Source organism: Camelus bactrianus, chromosome 8, assembly GCF_048773025.1.
Source record: "Camelus bactrianus isolate YW-2024 breed Bactrian camel chromosome 8, ASM4877302v1, whole genome shotgun sequence".
NCBI lineage: Eukaryota > Metazoa > Chordata > Mammalia > Artiodactyla > Camelidae > Camelus > Camelus bactrianus.
The window spans coordinates 17,761,684-17,782,277 of record NC_133546.1 but is presented as its reverse complement, the minus strand read 5'-3'; the positions used below and the strand labels follow the sequence as shown (position 1 = coordinate 17,782,277).

Sequence of the window (20,594 nt, the reverse complement as noted above, 5' to 3'; positions counted from 1 at the left end):
ATATGGTTGTAAGATTGAGACAACATATAAAATTAAATTTAATCATTAATACTAATAAATTACTATTCCTCTTAATTTTGGATTATACACATATGTACCTACACATATGCACCTGCTCCAGTAACACATCATTCACAGAATAGCTGGCGTGTCCCAGGCTTTCCTCTAAATTCTCATACTTTATTGTGCATCAGAATCACCTGGGAGGCCTCTGTTAAAAGACTGCTGGTTCCCACCCTAGAGTTTCTGACTCTGTAAGTCTGTGGAGAGGCTCAAGAATTTGCATTTCTACCAAATTCCCAGGTGATGCTGATGCTACTGTCCAGGGACCACACTTGGGGAACCATTACTATTAGTGATCTGTGGTTCTCAGGAGAGAGAGAGGAGGGGTAGGGGAGAGGGCGGGGGGGGGGGGGTTGAGATTAAGCTTACAGGCAATCCTGAGGAAGAAGGCAGCAAATAAAAGAGAATTCAGGTATTTGCCTCCTTCCTGACACTTGTTCTTACCTTGCTGGTTAGCAAAGACTAAGGAATCAACAAAGACTTCTCAAATGACAATTTACTTGGCCAACACACAAAACTTTTCATGCTTAAAAGTCTAGATAGATTGTTCCCATTACAAAGTTAAGAAAAATAATATTGCCAGAAACTTCAGCCTTTCAGAAATATCCCTAGGTGGGACTACTTTCAAGAAAACACTGAAGGGGCAGAGAAAGCTAGCTAATGAGATTTCCATATTAAAAAAAAAAATTCATGTTCACCAGTAAAACCTGGGTGAGCAATGATAATCAACAAGCAAGTCCTACAACATGCAGAAAATCCCCACTATAGAAACAATATGACTGTGTCTGGAATTTGTCAAACAAGGATTAGAATTTTATTTAAATGTTAAGTTTTTCATTTTTAAGTTACTGAGCCATATACAGGAAAATATTAATTTTATTAGAATCTGAACAAATGTTGCACAAAGAACACATTTTAACAAAATAGTATGGTGGCATAACAGCAACAACAACAACAAACTGCCAGAGATGTGTAAAAGAAATAAAAGGTGGAACATGTTAAATACCTCATGATCCAGTGTGGAGAACAAAAAGTCAAAACTTAAAGAACAAGGATTTTAAAAAGCACAACCATAAAACAAGTTAATGTTTGTGCTATCCTAACCAGACACATTCTTCAGCAAAACTTTAAAAGGCAGTTACAGTTTACAGTATTTGATACCTCATTTCTGACTTCTTCTCAGAGGCTGTTTATGTAATTCAATCTCTCAGTTGAAAAAGATAGTTTAAGCACTGAGAAGTAAGTATTCTACTAATTAAAATGACAAGTGAAGCAAAACAATTGATTAGTGTTTAATGCTATAGTTTTCAACTGTAACAAGGATTTGATCCAACCAAAACAAGTCTTAAGTAGTTCAGAATTCTTTCCTAATGCCCAAGGAACGCCTCTGCCCAGCCCGACTGCCATATATGGGAATCAAGAACCTAGTTAACAACAGAGCACTCTCAGGGACACATGTAGGAAGAGAAGACAAAGTAGAGGTTTGAAATTTTATAACAAGGTTAATTTGTCACCATTTCAGGCTACCAAATGCCAGAAGTTACCTAAATTATTTAAGTACATGTTCCCATCCTTGCAATTTATTTCTTAATACTGACATTCATTTTTTCAAACTGATCATATCAGGTTAATAATAGTATAAATCAATTTGAAAACTATAATAAAATAGTTCAAGAGTAGGTCTTTGAATATTTTTGTTATACTTTGATTTTTACACAAAGATGCAATTCTTACTTTTTGGTAGCAAAGTCTATGGAATATTAACCTGGAAATGTTTTAGAGATTGTCAGCCAAGACAGGTTTCTGCATTTGACGATTGTCATCTTACAAAGATATCAAGTGTCACACTTTTAAATGTCTTAAAACAACATAATTGTGGTTTTTAGAAACATCAAAAGGCAGTAATTTTAAATGCTTATGAAAAAAAGTTAAGCCCTTTACATTTTGATTATTTGAAATTTATTCACACAACATGCCCAATTCAAACTTAAAATGAGGTATTCAGTCGTCCCTCAATATCCACGGGAAAGTGGTTCCAGGACCCCCGTGTGGTACCAGAATTCACAGATGTTCAAGTCCCTTATATAAAATGGTGTAGTCTTTGCACATAACCGATGCACACCCTCCCATATACTTTAAATCATCTCTAGATTAGTTAGAATACCTAATACAATGTCAGTTTTATGTAAATAGTTGTAAATATAATGTAAGTGCTATGTAAATAGTTTAGGTGAGGGGCAAAGTCAAGTTTTGCTTTTTGAATTTTATGGAAAATTTTTTTCAAATTATTTTCCATCATGGTTGAATCCATGGATACTGAATTTGCAGATATGAAGGCCCGACTTTCTTTTCTTCTCTCTAAATATCAAATACGTAGCATATATAAAAAATACCATATACAGCTTCAAATTAAATAAATTCACAGGCTTTTTGTTTGATTTTGCTTTAACCTGTCATATAGCACGCTGCCTTGAGTCTTTGGATGTGACATCTAACAAAAAAAAGCTGCATATGGTCACTCTCTGTAAGAGAGCTATAAATATGTAAGGTGAAAACACGTTTGTGGACTATTTTTAAAACATGATAAATGGCATTATCAAATATTACTCATGATTTTAAACATTATGTATATATGAGAGATCACCTACATATCAACAATTATATAAGGGAGCACTAGAAAATAAACTTTTATAATGGTCTTATGCAGTGTTTAAGCAATTCAAAGTTTTTATTTCAAAAGCCTATGATGTAAAAATCAGAATCAAAGTTTTGCTTTTTGAATGCATGGGTTGTAACCCACAGAAAAAATGAGGAAAACTGTTTGGTCAGGATCTTGTTAGTTTAAGAAGCAAAAAATTTAAGAACCAAAATATGCACACCATTAAAAATACTAATTCTGAAAATTATTAGCTAAAAATTAAATCACCCTGTCCAGCAAGTTCCAAAAAAATCACACATTTCAAACATTAAGGCAATTTTTTTCCAACTAAACAGTACTTTATAAAAATATATGTCACTTCAAAACGTTATATACACAGTGACAATAAATTTAGCTAGTTGTACTCTTTAATACATTAATAAAGTGTCACATACTACAAAGAAATCATACTAGGTGCTTGCATGGATGTGCAAGTGGAGTTACAGTTTCTAAAGTACAGGTTTTAAAACTGAGCGAAGTGACCGTCCTTCTTTAGTGAGTTCTCGTGTCACACACATACACGGCAATGGGATTGCTTCCTCACGTTTCTCTACAATATTGTAACTGCATTTCTTCAAGTGGTCAGCCATGCTTAAGATGTCAGCAAATTTCCATTCATTGACAGAACAAAATGCAGTACTGAATCGCCATACCTAAAAGAAAATTCTACTTCAGATTTAAACAAGCCAATTTACGAGAATCCAAACATACTTCTTGCTCTAACTGCATACATTTCTAACTGTCAGAGAAACACCCAATATAAAGCTTCAAGTAGTTAGCTACAAAGCTGAAAAGTAGTAATCCATTTGGATACAAATCTGTTTATCAAATAATCATAAAATAAATCACTTACTTAACATTATGATTTCAATAAAGGTAATAACCAAAAAGAAAAGACAAAACTCAACATTAAAAATCACATCCAACCTGGCTTATTAAGAATTTTTAAGAAATAATAACCTCATGAATTCAGAGCTACTTCCTAAAATAATATATATTGTACACTAGTCTTTCATCCTATCCAAATGTCTATATATACAGACCTATTTAGTCTGGAGATATTGACAATGAGTGTTATTCTTTCCTCCAAGTTTTTCTCTCATTTCTATTATACCATTTAAAGTATAGTTAAAATACTCTAAAATACTGTGCCAAGGTTGTTCTTCCTCCTATTTATAAGTAGTAAAGGCACTTAGTAATACTGAAGAATGTAAGGGCTTCAATTTTTTCAAAATGTTTCTGGAAACTTATATAGAAAGAGCTTTTTGTAAAATGAATCTTAGTTTAAATCTTAGTTTAAGTCGTAAAACGCATTTCTGGGGAAAATATTCATCTACCATCCTTGATCATGTGTCTGCCGATAAAATTAAGAACTACTTTCCCTTCTGCTCACTTAGCAGCTCCAAGCCCTGAAGCACCGTCATCTCATTAGTCCAGCAGTGACTACTGCGGCCCCCTCTCACCTTCACAACTCAAAAATACACAGTTATCTGAATGTAGGTAATAAACATGAACAGAGCAGGACAGGCCTAGGCATCCTAGCTCAGCTAATCAACGGGCAATTACCGAGAGAACATCGAATCCACGGCCCACAGCAGCAGCCGAGGATTTGAGGGGAAGCCCTCAGCACACACTAGAGCTCAGAACAGAACGGTACGAATTCTGGGTGGCCAGAAGCCTTCAAATTCTGTGGGAACAAAATTACTTTTCAGCTGGCAGAAGTTACCATGGTTCAGCACGTAGGGCACTTTATCGCTACACTTCTTAGGTTCTATTAATTACCCCGCGTGGAGTCATCTCCCTGGAGTCAGTGAAGGCCTGCAGAGTAGCTATCAATACACATTATAGATTACAATTCCCCACACTCACGCAACTATGCTAAGAATTAGGAGTTTTTGTTAAGCTTCACGGAACAAATTAGCTGAAATATTCAATGGGGGAAGACAGCCTCCCTACTTCCACACAGTTAGTCTGGTGAACCAAAAAGTCAAGAAAAAATGGATCGCTCCCATCTCCTGATGACAAGATAGTAATGGGCCAACTTTGCATCCAAGTATCCGTCAAGTATTCACTTGGTGCCGCTATACGGCAGGTGCTATGCTAAGCAGCAGATACCTGGTTCTCAGCCTCACTTCTCAAGGAACTTACAGTCTGCTGAAAGGAACTGGCAATTCATAGGTGAATTTCAAAACAGGACGGTGAGTGCTCTAGTAGGGGCATACGGAGTAGGGGTACACAACAGAGCGCCACACGAACACAGAGCAGTGCGCCTCCCTAAAGGCTTCAATAGGGCCAGAGAAGGCTTTCAAAGTAAGATCTGAAGAGTACGCAGGATATAGCAAGGAGATGACGATCACAAACTCCAGAAACAGTTTCCCTGGGTTTCAATCCATCAACTGGACAAGTTACTTAACCTCTCTAAACCTCAGTTTCTTCAACCATAAAATAGGGGCAGTAGATTAAATAAACAAAAGTAAAGTGCACAATGTCCAGCACATTGCAAATGTTCCAATGTAGGTACTAGGGACAGCATACTCAAAGACCTTAAGGCAAGGAAGAAAGTATCAGACAACTGTAAGTAAACTCTATGGCTGGGATATAAAGTGACAAAAGGAAACTGAAGTAAGTAAGGACAAGATTATGCAAAGTCCTACATGTTCCACTAAGGAGTCAACCTCTACCTGAGGGCAATGGACAGACATTTAAAAAGTTTTTAAGCACTACAGCATAAGAACTATATATAAGAAATTATTTATCACTCTACCTCTTCTATAGAGAATATGTTGGAAAGGGACTCGGTCGGAAATAGAAACCCAGTTAGGAAGAGAGAGAGAACTCCAGGTGGGACCAACTAAGGAAACAGTGTAGAAACAGTAAAGCAAACCTGAGAGGTATGAAGAAGGGAGACAGCAGGACTTTGCGATTACCTGGATATGAAAAGAAAGACGAAAAGGGGGGGATCCACCCTAACTCCCAAATTCCTAGTTTAGACAATGTGAGAGACGATAATGTCACCTTCTGAGATGAAAAGGGGTACAGAAGTGGAACAGGTTAGACATGTTGAGCTTGATGAAGCTGTGAGATAGTCAAGTGGAGATGTCCAGTAGGTGCATGTAGGTAATGGTCTAGGGTTCAGAGGAGAAAATGGCCAGATAAACACATGTGAGTAATCTGTATAAATGATGGCAATTTAAACTCCAAAAGTAGATTAGACTTTCTGCAGGAAAAGAATCCCCAGAAAATATATCACCTCAAAGGTCAATAATACTCGTGGGCAAGGACAAAAAGGGGCCATGCTCTGAGTGTCCCATCCCAAATGGCAAAGACATCAAATCATGTAGAAAATGAAAATACACACATAGCCACATATATACAGCAAGTATGAAACTTTCTGCCACCAGAATTCTCTTTTGGAAAAAAAAGATCATGAAATAATGAGTGTGTTCATTTACTGGTCAAAGCTCCAGGAGAACACAGAAGTAGATGCAGAATTCTGAAAACCTGGAGCAAAGAGTAAAAATTAGAGAAAACCTAAGGGTGGTTAAAAAAAAAAAAGAAAGGAAGGAAGGAGCCAGAAATTCGAACCCTGTGTGGCCAATGTGAAGTTCATCAAATTTTTTTCCACCTTATAAAATCAGTTTCATAAAGTAAATGTTCTAAAATGAAAAAACACCTTCGATCAAAGATTTCTATTGGACAGTACCTCAAACAGAAGCTGGGCAAAAGATATCACAGGAGGAGAGTGGTGGAGCCAGGATTTGTTCTGAGATCTGCTTCAATCTCCAGCTCCAGCTTCCCATCTGCAGCACTCCCTTGTACTGTACTAAACTCGAGTCCTCACCAATATCAAACCCTGCAGCCCTCATCTCACTTCAGCCTAATACATTTCCATATCCATCCATTTATGTTCTCTAACCCCAAACACTCCACTGGTTCCTTACTAGCAGTAGTAGTTATAAACTTTTCTCATGTCTCCCTTTTTAAGTTGTACCTGAAACCACCAAGTTCTAAGAAGGAAACTGCTAATGGACAGAAACTGCCAATTACAAGCAATAAAAAAAAACCTCCTTGCTTCCTCCACTGTCCAATGTTTCAGATGGAGCCCAAATTAGAGGCTGGTTAACACAAACTCAAGCAAAGGGAGTTGTTACAGAAGTGAATGGGTGCAGGACCCCTCAACTGAAGAAACGGAGGTGGCCTCTGCCATGTGATATTAGAATCTAGTTCTAGGATATCTGTAGTAAACATGTGATTATGACAAACAATTCTAACTATCCTTGCTTTTTATTAATTATCATTATAAAAAAAGTTTGTCATTATACACTGAGTTAGTAAGCTTTAAGAATGGACAATTTCTCAACAAGATTAATTTTATTAATTCAGCAACATTACTTAGTGCCTATTACATGTCAAATAAGGGGTTGATGCAATTGAATTAAACCAACCTTTTCTTTTATCTGCCATGACGAATTTCCTTCTGGATACTTCTTTTTCCCCCACTGCAGTATGACCATTCCACGAGACTGAAGAAGGCTGCCACACACATCCCTCATTAACTTGGACACACAAGAGAGCTGGCATAAACTGAAACCATCAAGAAAGCCTGCAATATGTTGCAGGACCTCAAAAGGAAGACCACTTAGATGGTCACTATGTAATCCCAACACACAGTTTCTAGCAGGCTCTACTAATACTGTAGATACAGATGGCTGAACTCCAAATGACCTCAAATGGCGGTCATGTATAATCTTTGCTCCTTGTGTTGATGGACAAAATCTACGCTGAGAATAGGTACAACCATAATATGCTAAGGGACACCTCTGTTCCATCCAGCCATTGAGTCCAGCATGAATGTCACCATGCACATTCTTAAAATGTGAAGAAAATTCTTTTCTTCTAAATAACTGTCCACAAACAAATGTAAACATTGAACGTTGCTTGGGTTGGTACCTAGCGACACATTCCAATACTAAATCCAGCCCAAGTGTCTGAAAAGGACTTGGATTTGAAAGCTGTGGGTTGGCATGATCACAAGCTGAAGCTGAAGCTATTTCCCCAACCATTGTATTTGTTGCTAATATTGCCGATGGAAGTGAAAAAGTCTGAGTCCCAAAGTCAATGTGATAAACATCAACCATGCGACTATCAGATATACCCCTCCCACCCGGAGAATCTCCCAGACAAAACAGTAGTGCTGCTGTGATTAGATCTATTCCTTGGAGGCCCATTGGATCTTCTGCAACTTCCAAATCTGATGTATCTACTGCTTTATCTTCCTTTGGTTTAGACCAACATGAATTAGAAAGAAATTTGAATGAAGGAGGATGACTGAAAGACAAGACATCCACATTCCTCAGGTCCCCTAAGTCTACTTTTCTCCGACACAAATCTCCTTCATCATCATCTGCCATGAGGATATGCTGAACTGTGCCATTAGGCAAAGCATTAGATGGTATTACTTCCCTAAGTTGTGCTGCTACTGCAAGTGAACTAGAAGGTTCTAAAGTACCATCGGATACTACACATTCTCCGTTTGTTAAGTTATTTTGTTTGGAGTCATCATGTAAATTCTGGTCTATGACCCCTGCACATATATTTTCCAAGGGAAAGCCATTACAGAGAGCAGGAGTGCCATAAGAACTGGCATCCAAGTCACATAAAAAATCACTTGAACCATTTTGTTCAAATTGGGCATTCTGACCGGTGCCGTTATGGTCAATTCCACCTACTGCTCCTATCTCATCCTCAAAAAGACGGTCCTGATCTTTCAAGTTTCTATTCTGTAAGTTTTCGCTGGCATTTTGTTCTTCATTCACTTCATTTGGAGAAGCACAAAGACTTGTACTTAACATGCCAATGTCTCTTGTGGCGGTATTCAGGATATCTAAAGCAGCAGCCAAACTTCTGGTTGTTTCAACAGTAGCTTGATAAAGTGCACCATAGGATTCTTCAGCAACAGGCACCAAACCATTAGGATGTGGTATTTCTGGGACACTTGATTTAATTGAGATTTGTTCTCTAGGTTCTGATACTTTATCAGTTGCTTTTGACATCATGGTGGCTACTTTGAGAGATTCTAAGAGCATCCTTTGGTCTTGAAGGGCCAAAGCCATATCTAGTTGTGCCACTTCATCCACATCTCTGCTTAGATTTTCATACGATTTTCGGTCTGCATAACTAACTGGCCATCGGTTCCACTCCATAGTACAGCACACCACACTTGCAGGACACGTTTCTAGATGTTCAGCAACTTTATTTCGAGCCATTGTAAACGGACATCCAAAGTCACTATTCAAGCAAGGCACTCGTTCAAATGGACACAGAAGTCGATGCTCATCAGCTTTACAAGAATGGAAAACTGCTCCACAAACCAATGGACAACCAATCAAGTCACAGGAAATGCCAGGCTCTGGTCTGGTCATACACCGTCTACTGACACAATTCACGCAGTGAGAATGCTGCAGCTCCTCCTCCATAATGGCCAGTCCAGCTCTGGTTATTGAGATGAAAAGAAATAAGAAGTTAGGCAAAAAGTGGCCGATTTTTAAAAACCGTTTAAGAATAAAAATCAAATCATGAAGGTATATTGGCTTATATTAGGATGAAATATATAAAATAAACATATTCAACATATTTATTTTATATATAATCAATTCATCTTGAAACAACTAAAGCACTTCAAGGAGCAATTCAAAAGTACATTTTAATATACCATATAACAATATGCCCAAAAGCCCTAACATTTCAAAATATAATATACTAAATATACTAAATTCTAGTATATTGTGTAATATATAAGTGCCAAAAACAAGTTAATACATATTTAACTTATAGATCTCAGAGAATGCTTTATTTAGCTTTTCCTGTTTTAATTTTAACTACACTGATTATGATGTACCCACATTCCAGAGACCTCATCATATTCCTCAAAGAGAATAATCTGAACTTCATGAATATACTTAACTAAAACTTTATTAAAGTTTTCTTTGTATTCCCTCTAAATAAATTCATTTAAGATTTCACCTATTGATCTCTCCCTCTACATATGCCTTAATAAACTCTACAACAAATCAACAGAGTAAGCCTTAACTAAAACATACAGGGAATTTATCCAGAAAAGGCAACTTCTAGCTCCAGTTCTATAGCAGAGGGCAGATCACTTACTTCTGAGGGCCACGGTTCCCACTGGTTCATTACACACCCACTTACTGTTTAACTACCATGTACCAGGCACTGTGTTTGGTGTGGCAATATAAAGATTAGAAGACACAGTGACTCTTCTTAAGGAGCTATAGCAGGAGGTCACAGATGACAATACAATCATGTCACATTTTTGTATGATCAATATGACAGAGAAAAAAGTCAGTATGGTTATGGGATAGAAAAGAATTCGCAGTTGTCCTGAAAGATGAGAAGTCTTCAGCATTGGAGGGCAGGGTTAGAAAGGAAAAGAGGCATTTGTTGCTGAAATAACAGCATCTGCAAATACAGAAAAGCAAGAAGGCAAAACATGTTCCGGGAACCTCAAGTTTCCTAGCATCCCTGGATCACAAGGTGTAATTCAGGTAGCTATGCGAGATGAGGCTGGACAGGAATAAGGAAGTCATGAAAAATGAGCTATATGTTACTCTAAGGAGTTCAGACTTTGAGTAGTTAGAAGTCACTGAAGATTTTAATCAGAGAAATAGCAGGGATCACAGGTAACTAATGGTCTTTCCTGTTTTTACCAAGTAAAGTTTTACACAAAAAGAAGAGAAAGCATTGGTACAATGCATTGATTTAATCATCATAGCCAAGCCTATTCAATGTCTTTTTTTCTATAATCATCAACTTCTTTATTGGCTTGTTCCTACTAGCATCAAAAACTTAAAAGACTATTTTTCCTAAAAAACCTAAATAAAACAATATCCCCCCTTTGCTACATTTTTTTTTCCTATTCAGTCAAGCTTTCAAAAGAAAAACAAAAAACCAAAAAGCTCTTTTAAGTTCCCATATACTCATCAGCCCATTAATTTGGCTTTTTTTTTTTTACCACCACTCATTAAAAACACTCTACTGAGATCCTCAGTGCTAAATCCAAAGGGCACTTCTTCCAGACCTCATCTTCCTTGGCCATTATATCATTTTGTTGACTAATCCTTCCTTTTTGAACTATTATCTTTCTTCGGTTTTTATGATCTCACATTTCCCCTGGTTTCCCCCCTACCTCTTTGGTTATTCCTTACTCTTTTCTTCTAAAATATTACTCTTCCTTGGGGCTCCATATCATTTCTGGCTCATTCCATACATTCTCCCAGGGTGGTCTCAATTTCTCAAAAGCCTCAATTACCACTGCATGCTGAAAACTCAACAATACCTCCTGCCCAGAACCCTTGCCCAAGTTTCAGATCTCTACTCGAATATGGCACAGGCAACTCACCTCGACAGTTCCCAAATTAAATGAATAATAATTTTCTGGATAAGAAGCCGATTCTTATCCTATTTTCTTTAAGTGCAGAGAAGACTGATTGCTAGCTCTCTCACATATTCTCTTCCATAAATTCTATCTTGGTGCCAGGTGGCTAAGGTAAACTCATTACTCCTCAAATTGCTGTATCTTTTTCTCCAGTCCAGGCTTGATTTTCCTCAAATTCAAATAACAAAATGTACCTATTATTGATAGAACTTTTGTTAAGTAGAAAAAACCTGAGTTGATATTATGGTGCTTACTGATGATGCTAGGGAGTGGAAAAAAAACACGGTACACATTTAACAACAAAACTAATATTTTTGAATTGTGCTTAAAAATTACAAATTATGAGTTAAATACCTCTGAATGTTTATCCCCACAAATTTTCTAACTAAGGACAGAACCTGTAAAATTAAAGACAGACATGCTAAAATGGTCAAAATAAAAGAAATGACAGACTAACAATGATATTTGTAAATTAAGGGAAGAGAAATTTTAATAAGAATTAAGACAAATTTTACTGAGTGATTAGATTGTGAAAACCAGCTGTAAGCTTTCCTATTTTGCAACTAGACTGAGTTCATCTCACAGGCTGAAGGTTATAAACTTGACTGTTACTAAGAGAGAAACCTAAAAATACAAGCGGTTCCAACAGAAGTGACCAATGCTCTCAGAACTCTGTAGGAACACTTTATGTTACATGCACATCACATGATCAAACCAGGCACAACACATCTCAAAACATCACTTAATTCAAAAGTGTTTAAAATAGCAACTGTTACAAACAACTGAGTTAAATGCAAAATAACAACTCTGAAAGGTAGAAGTAGAAGGCTTTCAAGGTTCAAAATAAATAACCTCTTCCACACCATTCCCCATCTGAGTAAAAGAAATGTTTTAAAAAATAAAAACAAAAACATCCACAGCAACAAGTCCACAGTATTTATTACATATTGAAGTAGACTTAAGAGAAGGAAAAGGGAACACTATGTACCTATTTTATCCTTCACATATAACATGTCACTTAATCCTCATAACAATCCAGAGGAAACTGAGGTACAGAAAGGCTTAGTGACTTACCCAAGGTCATCTACGTAGTCTAGGACTGAAATCTGTATCTGATCAATGTACATGGACAATAACAGATATCTTTACTTTAAAAAGTTTAAGAAAATAAGGCAGTACTTCAGTAACTGGTGATCCAATTTTAAGATGTTATTTAAGGAATGAAGGTTACACAACTTTGCTTGTAGTTTATTCCAAAACTTAATCACCCTTGTGGTCAAGAAAGTCTTTTTGGTCCTTTCTAATTATAATAGCACGTTGCTTTGAACATAAGTGTTTTAAATTATTTTAAAAATAACTTACATTTATAGTGCTCAGTACAAATGTATGGAACAACACTACAAACTTAACCATTCCCAAAACAGCTATACAAAGAAAAAATAAAGTTTAATTCCATTTTACAATTAAATATATTAAGAAATAAGTTAAGAAAATGCACTAAACAATACCCAGAGTATTCTGGGGATAGAGCCCTCAGTTTCAGAATTCAAAATTTCCAGATCCATCCTCTTTCAAGATTGCTATTATCAAATTAAATATGCCTACATAAAGTATTTCACAATCACTCATAAATCCTATGAAACGGGTTTAAAATGTCAATCCCTGATTTATCAGTTGACCAATAACACAGCAGGCCCAGTAGAAAACATGTTGCTATGCTGAGGCTTCAAGTTCAAAATGAGCTTAATTTAAAATTCAGTATTAAGTTAAAAAAAAAAAAAAAACTCTTGAAAAAGAATCTTAACATTCCAAGTAACATCTCTATCTACACTTAAAGTTGAATGACTGGAAAAAGTTTCATTAGCCCAGAGAATATCTGTAAATGATTAAATGCTTTACAATAGTTTCCATTTTGTCTAACAGAAATTCTTGGCCAACTCATACTCTGTGGCTCACAAGCAATCCATAAAAGTAGTTTTAAGACATGGCATTTTCCCATACAATGAAATAATGCCTTGTCATTTAAGGCTATTTCTACACATAAAGACATGCCCTCAAAAAGCAATCTTTTATTTTTCCAAATTCATTAAAATACATAAGGAGATAAATACAGCATTGCAAATTCGCACGATTTTAAAACACACTACGTCAAGTCACCCAAATACTCAACACAGCTTGCTGCCTCAGGCTGTTCTTAACGTCTGCCTCCAAGACACGCATACTCCTTTTCCTCCCCAGCAATTGCCTCAAATCTTTATTAGCTTAAATGTTACTTTTCCACACACTCAAAGGTAAGGTGTGGATCCCTTCTGTGCTCATTACACACTGCATTTTTCCTTGGTAACACTAGTCACAATTCAGAGTGAAACCATTACGCTGTTTAATATTTATCTTCCCAGGAAAACTATAAGCTCCACAAAGGAGGCAGGACCATCTCTGTCTCATTTATTCTTATGTTCCCTGTGTTCAAAACTATGCCTCAATCAGAGCCTCACCTGTTTAAAAAAAACACAAATGAAATTTTTATAAAACAAGAAATAACCAAGTGGATTCCAAAACAATTCTTGATTTCATGGAAAACTACATACTTCACGAATAGATAGAACCTTATAGATCTATTATTAGTCAACCAAATTGAGTCAAAATTACCTCACTATACCAGCTATAAAAAGTCAGACGTATTCAAACATTTATTATTAAGGTGTTCCAGGCATTATATATAGAGTAAGCTAAACTGTCCATCAAAAAGTCCAATCAAAGGGAAAAATTTTTAAATTAATTTCAATCTTCCATTGTTTCAAAATCTTAAAAAATAATAATAAAAGGCACAGAAGGAAACATTTACCTGTATATTGTTCCACTATTTTAAGTCCTAAATCAACCCTGCAGTCTGGTTACAGGTTACTGACCATAGAGGCATCAGACTAAAGAAAAAAAGCAGAGGTGGAGGCGTCTGCACGTGTGCAGGTGTCTGCGTAGGTGCAGAGTGAGGAAAGGAAGCTCAAAAAAGGAAGTGGCATCAGCCTGCTTCCTTAATATTACAATACATTAGATAAAAAAGAATTCTACTTAATAAAATGTTGCCAAAATGGAACTATAGACAAACTTGTTCAATCAGTTAACCATTATTACAAGTAAGTCTACGAATGAAATTTCATATTCAGCAATCAGTTCTAACTCCTCCAGAGCAAGGCTCACCCTTCTTGTATAATCGGAGGCACTACTGCGTAGTAAATACAAACACGTGCTGAATGATTTACTGATCAGGTGCACTCAGTTTTAAAGACCATAATAGGGGGGTTGGGATATAGCTCAGTGGTAGAGCACATGCTTAGCATGCACAAGGTCCTGGGTTCAATCTCCAGGATCTCCATTAAAATGAAATTAAAATTAAAAAAATACATATATATAAAGACCATACTAAATCTATAACCACTATTTTACTGGTTTCAAAAAGGGGGGTGGGGTGATTAGGCAAAATGGAAAATGCAAGATCATTAAACTCCCAACTCAAAGCACATACCCTACTGGTGAGTCCAAAATGTCTAAATGGGTTACATCAGTATACATTCTTTTGTTAAATTTTGGTTCTGACTTTTTATTTATAGAATGATGACCTAATTATATGGAATTTTGTTTTTACCCTTCCAGTTAAGATATAATCAAAACATACATCTTCTGTTTCTAAACATGGTCATGGGTAGCTTATTCCAAACTGAAAGTTCTAACTATCTGACATTGTTCTCCACTAAATAAGCAAATGCAATTACTATAGACTTACAACCGAAATTAAGTAATAAATATTAATAAATATGTAATACTCATAGCAGAACCTATTTGAGCTGATACCCAGATAAAAATAATCCACCCAAATGGTGGAACTCAGCTTATTAAAATGGGCTGCATGGCATAGGGGAATGGGCTTTCAAGGAATCTCAGCTCTGTCATCTTGAGGCAATTACTGTACTGTGAAAACAACCTAGAACTCTTACACAGGTGGGTTATAATTACGAGTGTGTCCAGTAGCATACAAACGTATTCCTCAGAAAACGGATGTACTTTATTTCACACTATGGCCACATGTACATGCACATACCTTTATATATAATCATTTTTATACCAGGTCATTTACACTTAAAGTAATCATATGAGGAACTATCTAATGCTAACTCATTACCAACTCATTAAAAAAAAATACCCTTTCTGTAAAAGCTTTTCACAGACTGGTTTTGAGGCATGCTTAGGTGCATTTACCTAGACACCTACAGTGTAAAAACCACTAGTCCAAGGCCAATCTCACGTATTTCATTAAAATCAATTTCAAATCAAATAATATTTTATAGAGCCTTCTGACTGAAGACTTTGACATCAACAAATTCTACATATACAATGTCATTCCACAGCATGCACTAACTCCTTTTAATGAAATAAGCAGTCATGGTAATTCAGATGATTTACCCAAAAACCATACAGAATAACATTAAGCTTATGCCATTAAAAGCCACATTTTAGTAACATATTGTATTAAATAGGAAACACATTAAACAATGCCTATTTTGGTGACCTTACAGTACTGTTCTAATTATATACATTATCTCAAAATATGTATTATTTTTCTTTAATAGCATATTTTTAGGAGACTGTATATTTTCTTTAAAAGTCTCCAAGGCCAAACATGCAGAAATACGGATTGAAATTAAATACCTAGTACATTTGTAATGCGTAAGTTTGCCTGTATCGGAAACTACAGTTCTCTGATAATACTCACAAAACTCCACCCACTAACATTTCCAAAATCACAAAAAATGCTATGTCACCGCATTAAAGTACCAAATAAAAACAAACTGGCGATTTAAAAAGTTAGCAAAACACCATGTTATCCCCAATTAAACTTCTGTAGTAAGAAACAGTGACTAAGCGTAAAGAAAAGTGATTCAGCGAAAACTGCACACTGAAAAAACTGAACCCTTAGAAAAATCTTAAGCGTACATTTTATGCTACTCTTACCCTTTTGCCGAGTCAACAATGGGACTGCTTTGGAAAAGCTTAATAAGTATAAGCAAACGCAAAAATCTGTTAATTTATTTACTAAGTCTCTAAAGGATACAACACAGATTGAAATGTAGCAAATTAAAGTTTAGAAACCTCGGGCTTTTGGTATTTAAGGAGTTTTAAGTTAATCTAAACTATCAGAATGCCCATAAATAACTTCATCTTGGATCAGAGCCAACAAAGTAATTATGGAATAAAAGGTCAATTCCTTCCCAAGCATCTTTTATCTGAGCCTTACGACAAGGCTCAGAAAGAAAAACAAGTGACAGGGAGAAGGGAATGGAGTACTAGTACCATGGTAAACAACAAGCTGCTCCGTCTCTATTCTCTGAACACCCACGTTAAAAACGTACTCAAGGGGATTTGCTGTGAATCCAGCGTGCACTCTGTGGCCCCCTTCCAAGCAATGCACTTCCACGAGATACTTGTAAATGGTCATACCCCTCAGATCGATAAACTCAGGAAGTTTTTCTTTAATAAGGACTGAGGCTAAGACTAAGATCCTCTCACTTCCATGAATGGAAGAGTTACCAACTTCACTCATCCCGTGGAGACAGCCGATGATGCCTCCCAATCTTCCTTTAACCCATCTGTCCCCAAAGAACGCCAAGTTTCTAAACGGCAAAAGGAAAGAGAAGCCGGGTTTTCGAGGTTCTTAAGGTTTCCTAAGTCCAACTCCTGCTTCACCCCTCCGCAACCCACAGACGCGAGCCCCGTTGACACAGGGGCCGGTCCTCGGCGTTTGGGTCGCCATTTGCTGACCGCCTCCTCCGCTGGCCGGCAGGAGGCTGGGCGCGGACGCCCTCTGTGCCGGGACGGCCGGCCGGCTGAGAACCTGCGGGGCCGGCGCGAGGCCGTGTTTACTCCGCCCCAGGCCCGGCCCGCAGACCCCCCGGCCGCCTCCTCCCCGGCCGCGGGCCTCCCACCGCCCGGCCGCCGCCTCCGGCCCCGGCACGGCACGGCCAGGGCCGGGCCGGCCTCCCCCGCGAGCCTCCTCGACACTCACCGGCCGGCCCGGCCGAACCGCGGCCCAGGCCCTGGCTGCCGTGGCCGCCGTACCCGGCTGCTCCGCGCTGTCCCGGCGCCGCTCCGCGCCCCACACCCCCGTGCAGCCCGCCTCCTCCTTGCCTCTCTGCCCCGGCGGGCCGCCGCCTTTCTTCTCCACCTCCTGCTCCGGCTCCTCGGCCTCCACTCCAGCCGGCCGTGCTCTCCGCGCGCCCCGCCCCGCCCAGCTCTGCCCCGCCCACCCGGCGGCCTCGGGGCGTTGGCAAGCCTGGCGGGGGGCGCGCACGCCGAGCTAGGCGGGGACGCGCACGCCGCGCATCGACTCCCCCGCCCCTCCTCCCCGGAAGCGACGTGGCGGAGAGTCAGGTCTGGAGAATTGTCGGCTCAGCCCGTCCGGTGCCAGGTTCCCATTGTACCCCAAGTGGCTCCTGCCCAACAAGTCTATCAAATCCTGTTCGATTTTAGAGTTTTGTTTTCCTGCAAGGCATCCTAGACATGTAGTTTTGGAATTGAGGAAACAGGCCCAAGTAGAGTGACTTGTTTACCTCCCTAAATTGTAGGACAAGCAAATCTCTTAACTGGGTGCAGCGGGCTTCCTATTAGGTCATATGTAGGAGGAAACGGGGCAGCTTTCGTTGAACCTTTGATGATCAGGTCTTCCTGCTGGCTAACTCATTGTGCCCGTGTCCTGTGACTTGGTGCCTAGATTCTTGTAGGGTTCTACCTCCGCCGGGACTGAGCTCAGCCCTGCAGGATTCGGGCGTCGCGAATCTTTTCCGGAGCTCTGGCGCAGCAGCCCGCCAGGGTCTGCTTGTGTGAGCGACTGCGGTCCTCCACACAGACCATAGCAGCGAGGTTGTCACCGTAGGGAAAGGCGACCCGATATGGTTGGAAAGGTGGCTTGAAGGACTGAGGACTGAAAGAGTATCATACGGCCATGATCAAAGAATTGGCGCCCATACCCCCGCTACTGCCACCACACCTGGGTCTACGCCAAGGAACAGAAGGGACAGTGATTCCGAGTGCTGGGTAGTAGGTGTCCCTCACCCCCTCCCCTCTACTCCAATGTCCGTCCTGTGGACTCCTGCCCGGTCCTAACACAAGAGAAGGGTAAAGAGAAGATGGCTGTAATCCTGGCCTTGCCCGTGGGAGCAGACAGGAAAACACGGTTTTGTAATCCTTTTTGTGACTAGGTGTTTACCCACAACTGATGAGTCTTGGGAAAGATAGATCACACATAGTTTGTCATGCTGAGAAATGGCTCTTAGGTTTTAAGATTTTAAAGAAAGATTAAAAAAAAAAACTGAGAAAGAAACTTAAATTACTATCTTTTTATTTTGCTAAAAAAAGATGGTAAAAAAATTGTACTACTCATATGAGTGCCTCATTTCCTAAATGAAAGGAGATTTTAACACCAATTATTAGCAAGGACATAATCACCTACTAAAGGTTAGTTCTTTGAATAAATAAATTCAGCTTTTTGAAAAATTCAGTCTGTTTTTCTTATTTTGTCTAATTTGGCTGCAGATGGGCCACGTTCCTTCGTCCAGAGTTTGAGAGTCACTGTCCAGAGAACTAGACAGAATAGATAATGAAGCAGGCAGGTGACCCTGTTGGAGAAGGTTCAGGTACTACTACACTTGCCCTACTCTGATCACTGTCCCAGGCTGAGTCACAAGTCTTTCCCGTGCCTCAGCTGCCCTCCTATAAAATGAAGGGGCTAGAATAGATGATCTCTAAAGCCCTTTCCAGCTTTAAAAAATCTCATGATTCCATGTTTATACTTATTGATACCTGGGGCTTTCTAAGTCACCTAGCTGACACTGGGTCATCCCTCACCCCCTTAAGCTGAGTTATTCAGGCTATAAACCTCGCAGTCTTCTTTGCCCCCTCCATCTCAATAATTTTCCATATCCAAGCAATAAAAAATGAAATGAAATAAAAACCCCTTCTTCCCATTTTTCACAATTTTCCTGTTACCATCCTAGGCAAATTTGAACTTCTGCTGTTGCCTTACCAGTCTTTCCTCCTCCAGTGCTTCCTACCTCAAACATACCACCAGGATGTTTTTCCTAAGACATCCATTTCATCTTATCATTTCTCTATTCATATATCTATGATGGTTATCTAATGCTCATGGGGTAAAGTCTCAACTCCTGTCTTCAGTTGCTTGAAGAAAATCTTTCATTTTCACCTGATTAGTTTCCTTCTTTTCTCCATCAAACCCTATACACAGTTCAATTCTGAGTCACCTGTGCTCGTGCTCACGCCTGAACGTCCTCCCTCTTAGCTGTGCAGCTCGGATCCCGCGTCCTCCGTGAGGGCTTCTGTAGTACTGCCTACTTGCAGCACTTTGATGTGTGCTTCACACCACTGTTGCCTGTTTCACAGCTGTATGTCCGCTTACAGATCATCTCCAAACCCAAGGAAGCGTGTTTTCCTGTTGTATCTCCCTTCAGTATCTAGCGTACCGCCATGTACGTTGTAGATGCTTAATGATCATTTGTCATTCCTGAAACAAAATGTCTGCTTTTCTCATTTCATCCTATTCCCATTTACATTTTCTGTCCCATGGTCCAATTCCTCAAGGGACCTTTTCTTTTAAGAAGATGTATCTTAAACTTTAGTGACAAGCAGAGAGAATGCCAGGAATCACAGGTTTCCTCAGATATGCTCTTTTCTCTACCATACGTGTATTTAACATGGACTTGCAGAGCAAAGCTATTATCTGTGTGGCTTAACCACCCAGAGGCATGACAACAACCCTGGGAATTTAAAATAAAAAAGAAAGAAAAGGCAGTACTAAGTTCGATCTACCGACTGCCCTAAAAAAGGAGGGCCTTGCAGCCCCTCAGGTCACACGCTGCAGGCCGTCTTACAGAGGCTTAGACAAGGCATAGCTCCTAGTGGCTTTTTCTAGAGGCCATTCTCAAGGTGGGGAAGGTGTAGGAACCAAAAGATTAAAAATAACACCGGAAGTATAAGTACAAAGCCTGGACCCAGACTAGACTGTAAGAGAGAGAAGTGTCAGAAAATGCAAATTCAGCTGCTAAAGAATGCAAATTCACCAACCAGACAAATTGCTCTTCCCTTTGTTCAATGTCAGGCAAGTAGCATCACTGTTAAAGTAGGTTTTCTTTCCCAGTTAGACCAGCCTGCACTCAGGTAGCCCAGGGACCAAAGCAACAGGCAAGTCAGGACTAAAGTTTAAGTCATGTGCTAATTAAGGAAAGCGTCATTGGCCTGAGACAAGTGTGAGAGGGTTGGGGCTGATTTGCAGCTGTGAAATCATGGGACAATCAGAATTACCAGCTGGACTGG

General features: G+C 39.0%; 1 protein-coding gene across 3 annotated transcripts; it reads right to left on the bottom strand.

Moving 5' to 3' along the window:
* Positions 1-847: 847 nt before the first annotated feature.
* On the bottom strand, positions 848-17,544 carry FBXO30 (F-box protein 30). 3 transcript variants are annotated; one of them, XM_074368216.1, is made up of 4 exons: positions 17,275-17,491; positions 11,181-11,385; positions 7,207-9,253; positions 848-3,414 (listed from the first exon to the last, which is right to left on the bottom strand). In XM_074368216.1, exons 3-4 carry the CDS (start codon positions 9,235-9,237, stop codon positions 3,211-3,213), a joined length of 2,235 nt encoding a protein of 744 aa, XP_074224317.1. In that variant the 5' UTR covers positions 9,238-9,253; positions 11,181-11,385; positions 17,275-17,491; the 3' UTR covers positions 848-3,210. The 3 variants fall into 3 exon arrangements, with proteins under 3 accessions (XP_074224317.1, XP_074224318.1, XP_074224316.1); XM_074368217.1 differs by lacking the exon at positions 11,181-11,385 and having other exon boundaries at positions 17,397-17,544; XM_074368215.1 differs by lacking the exon at positions 11,181-11,385.
* Positions 17,545-20,594: the final 3,050 nt, after the last annotated feature.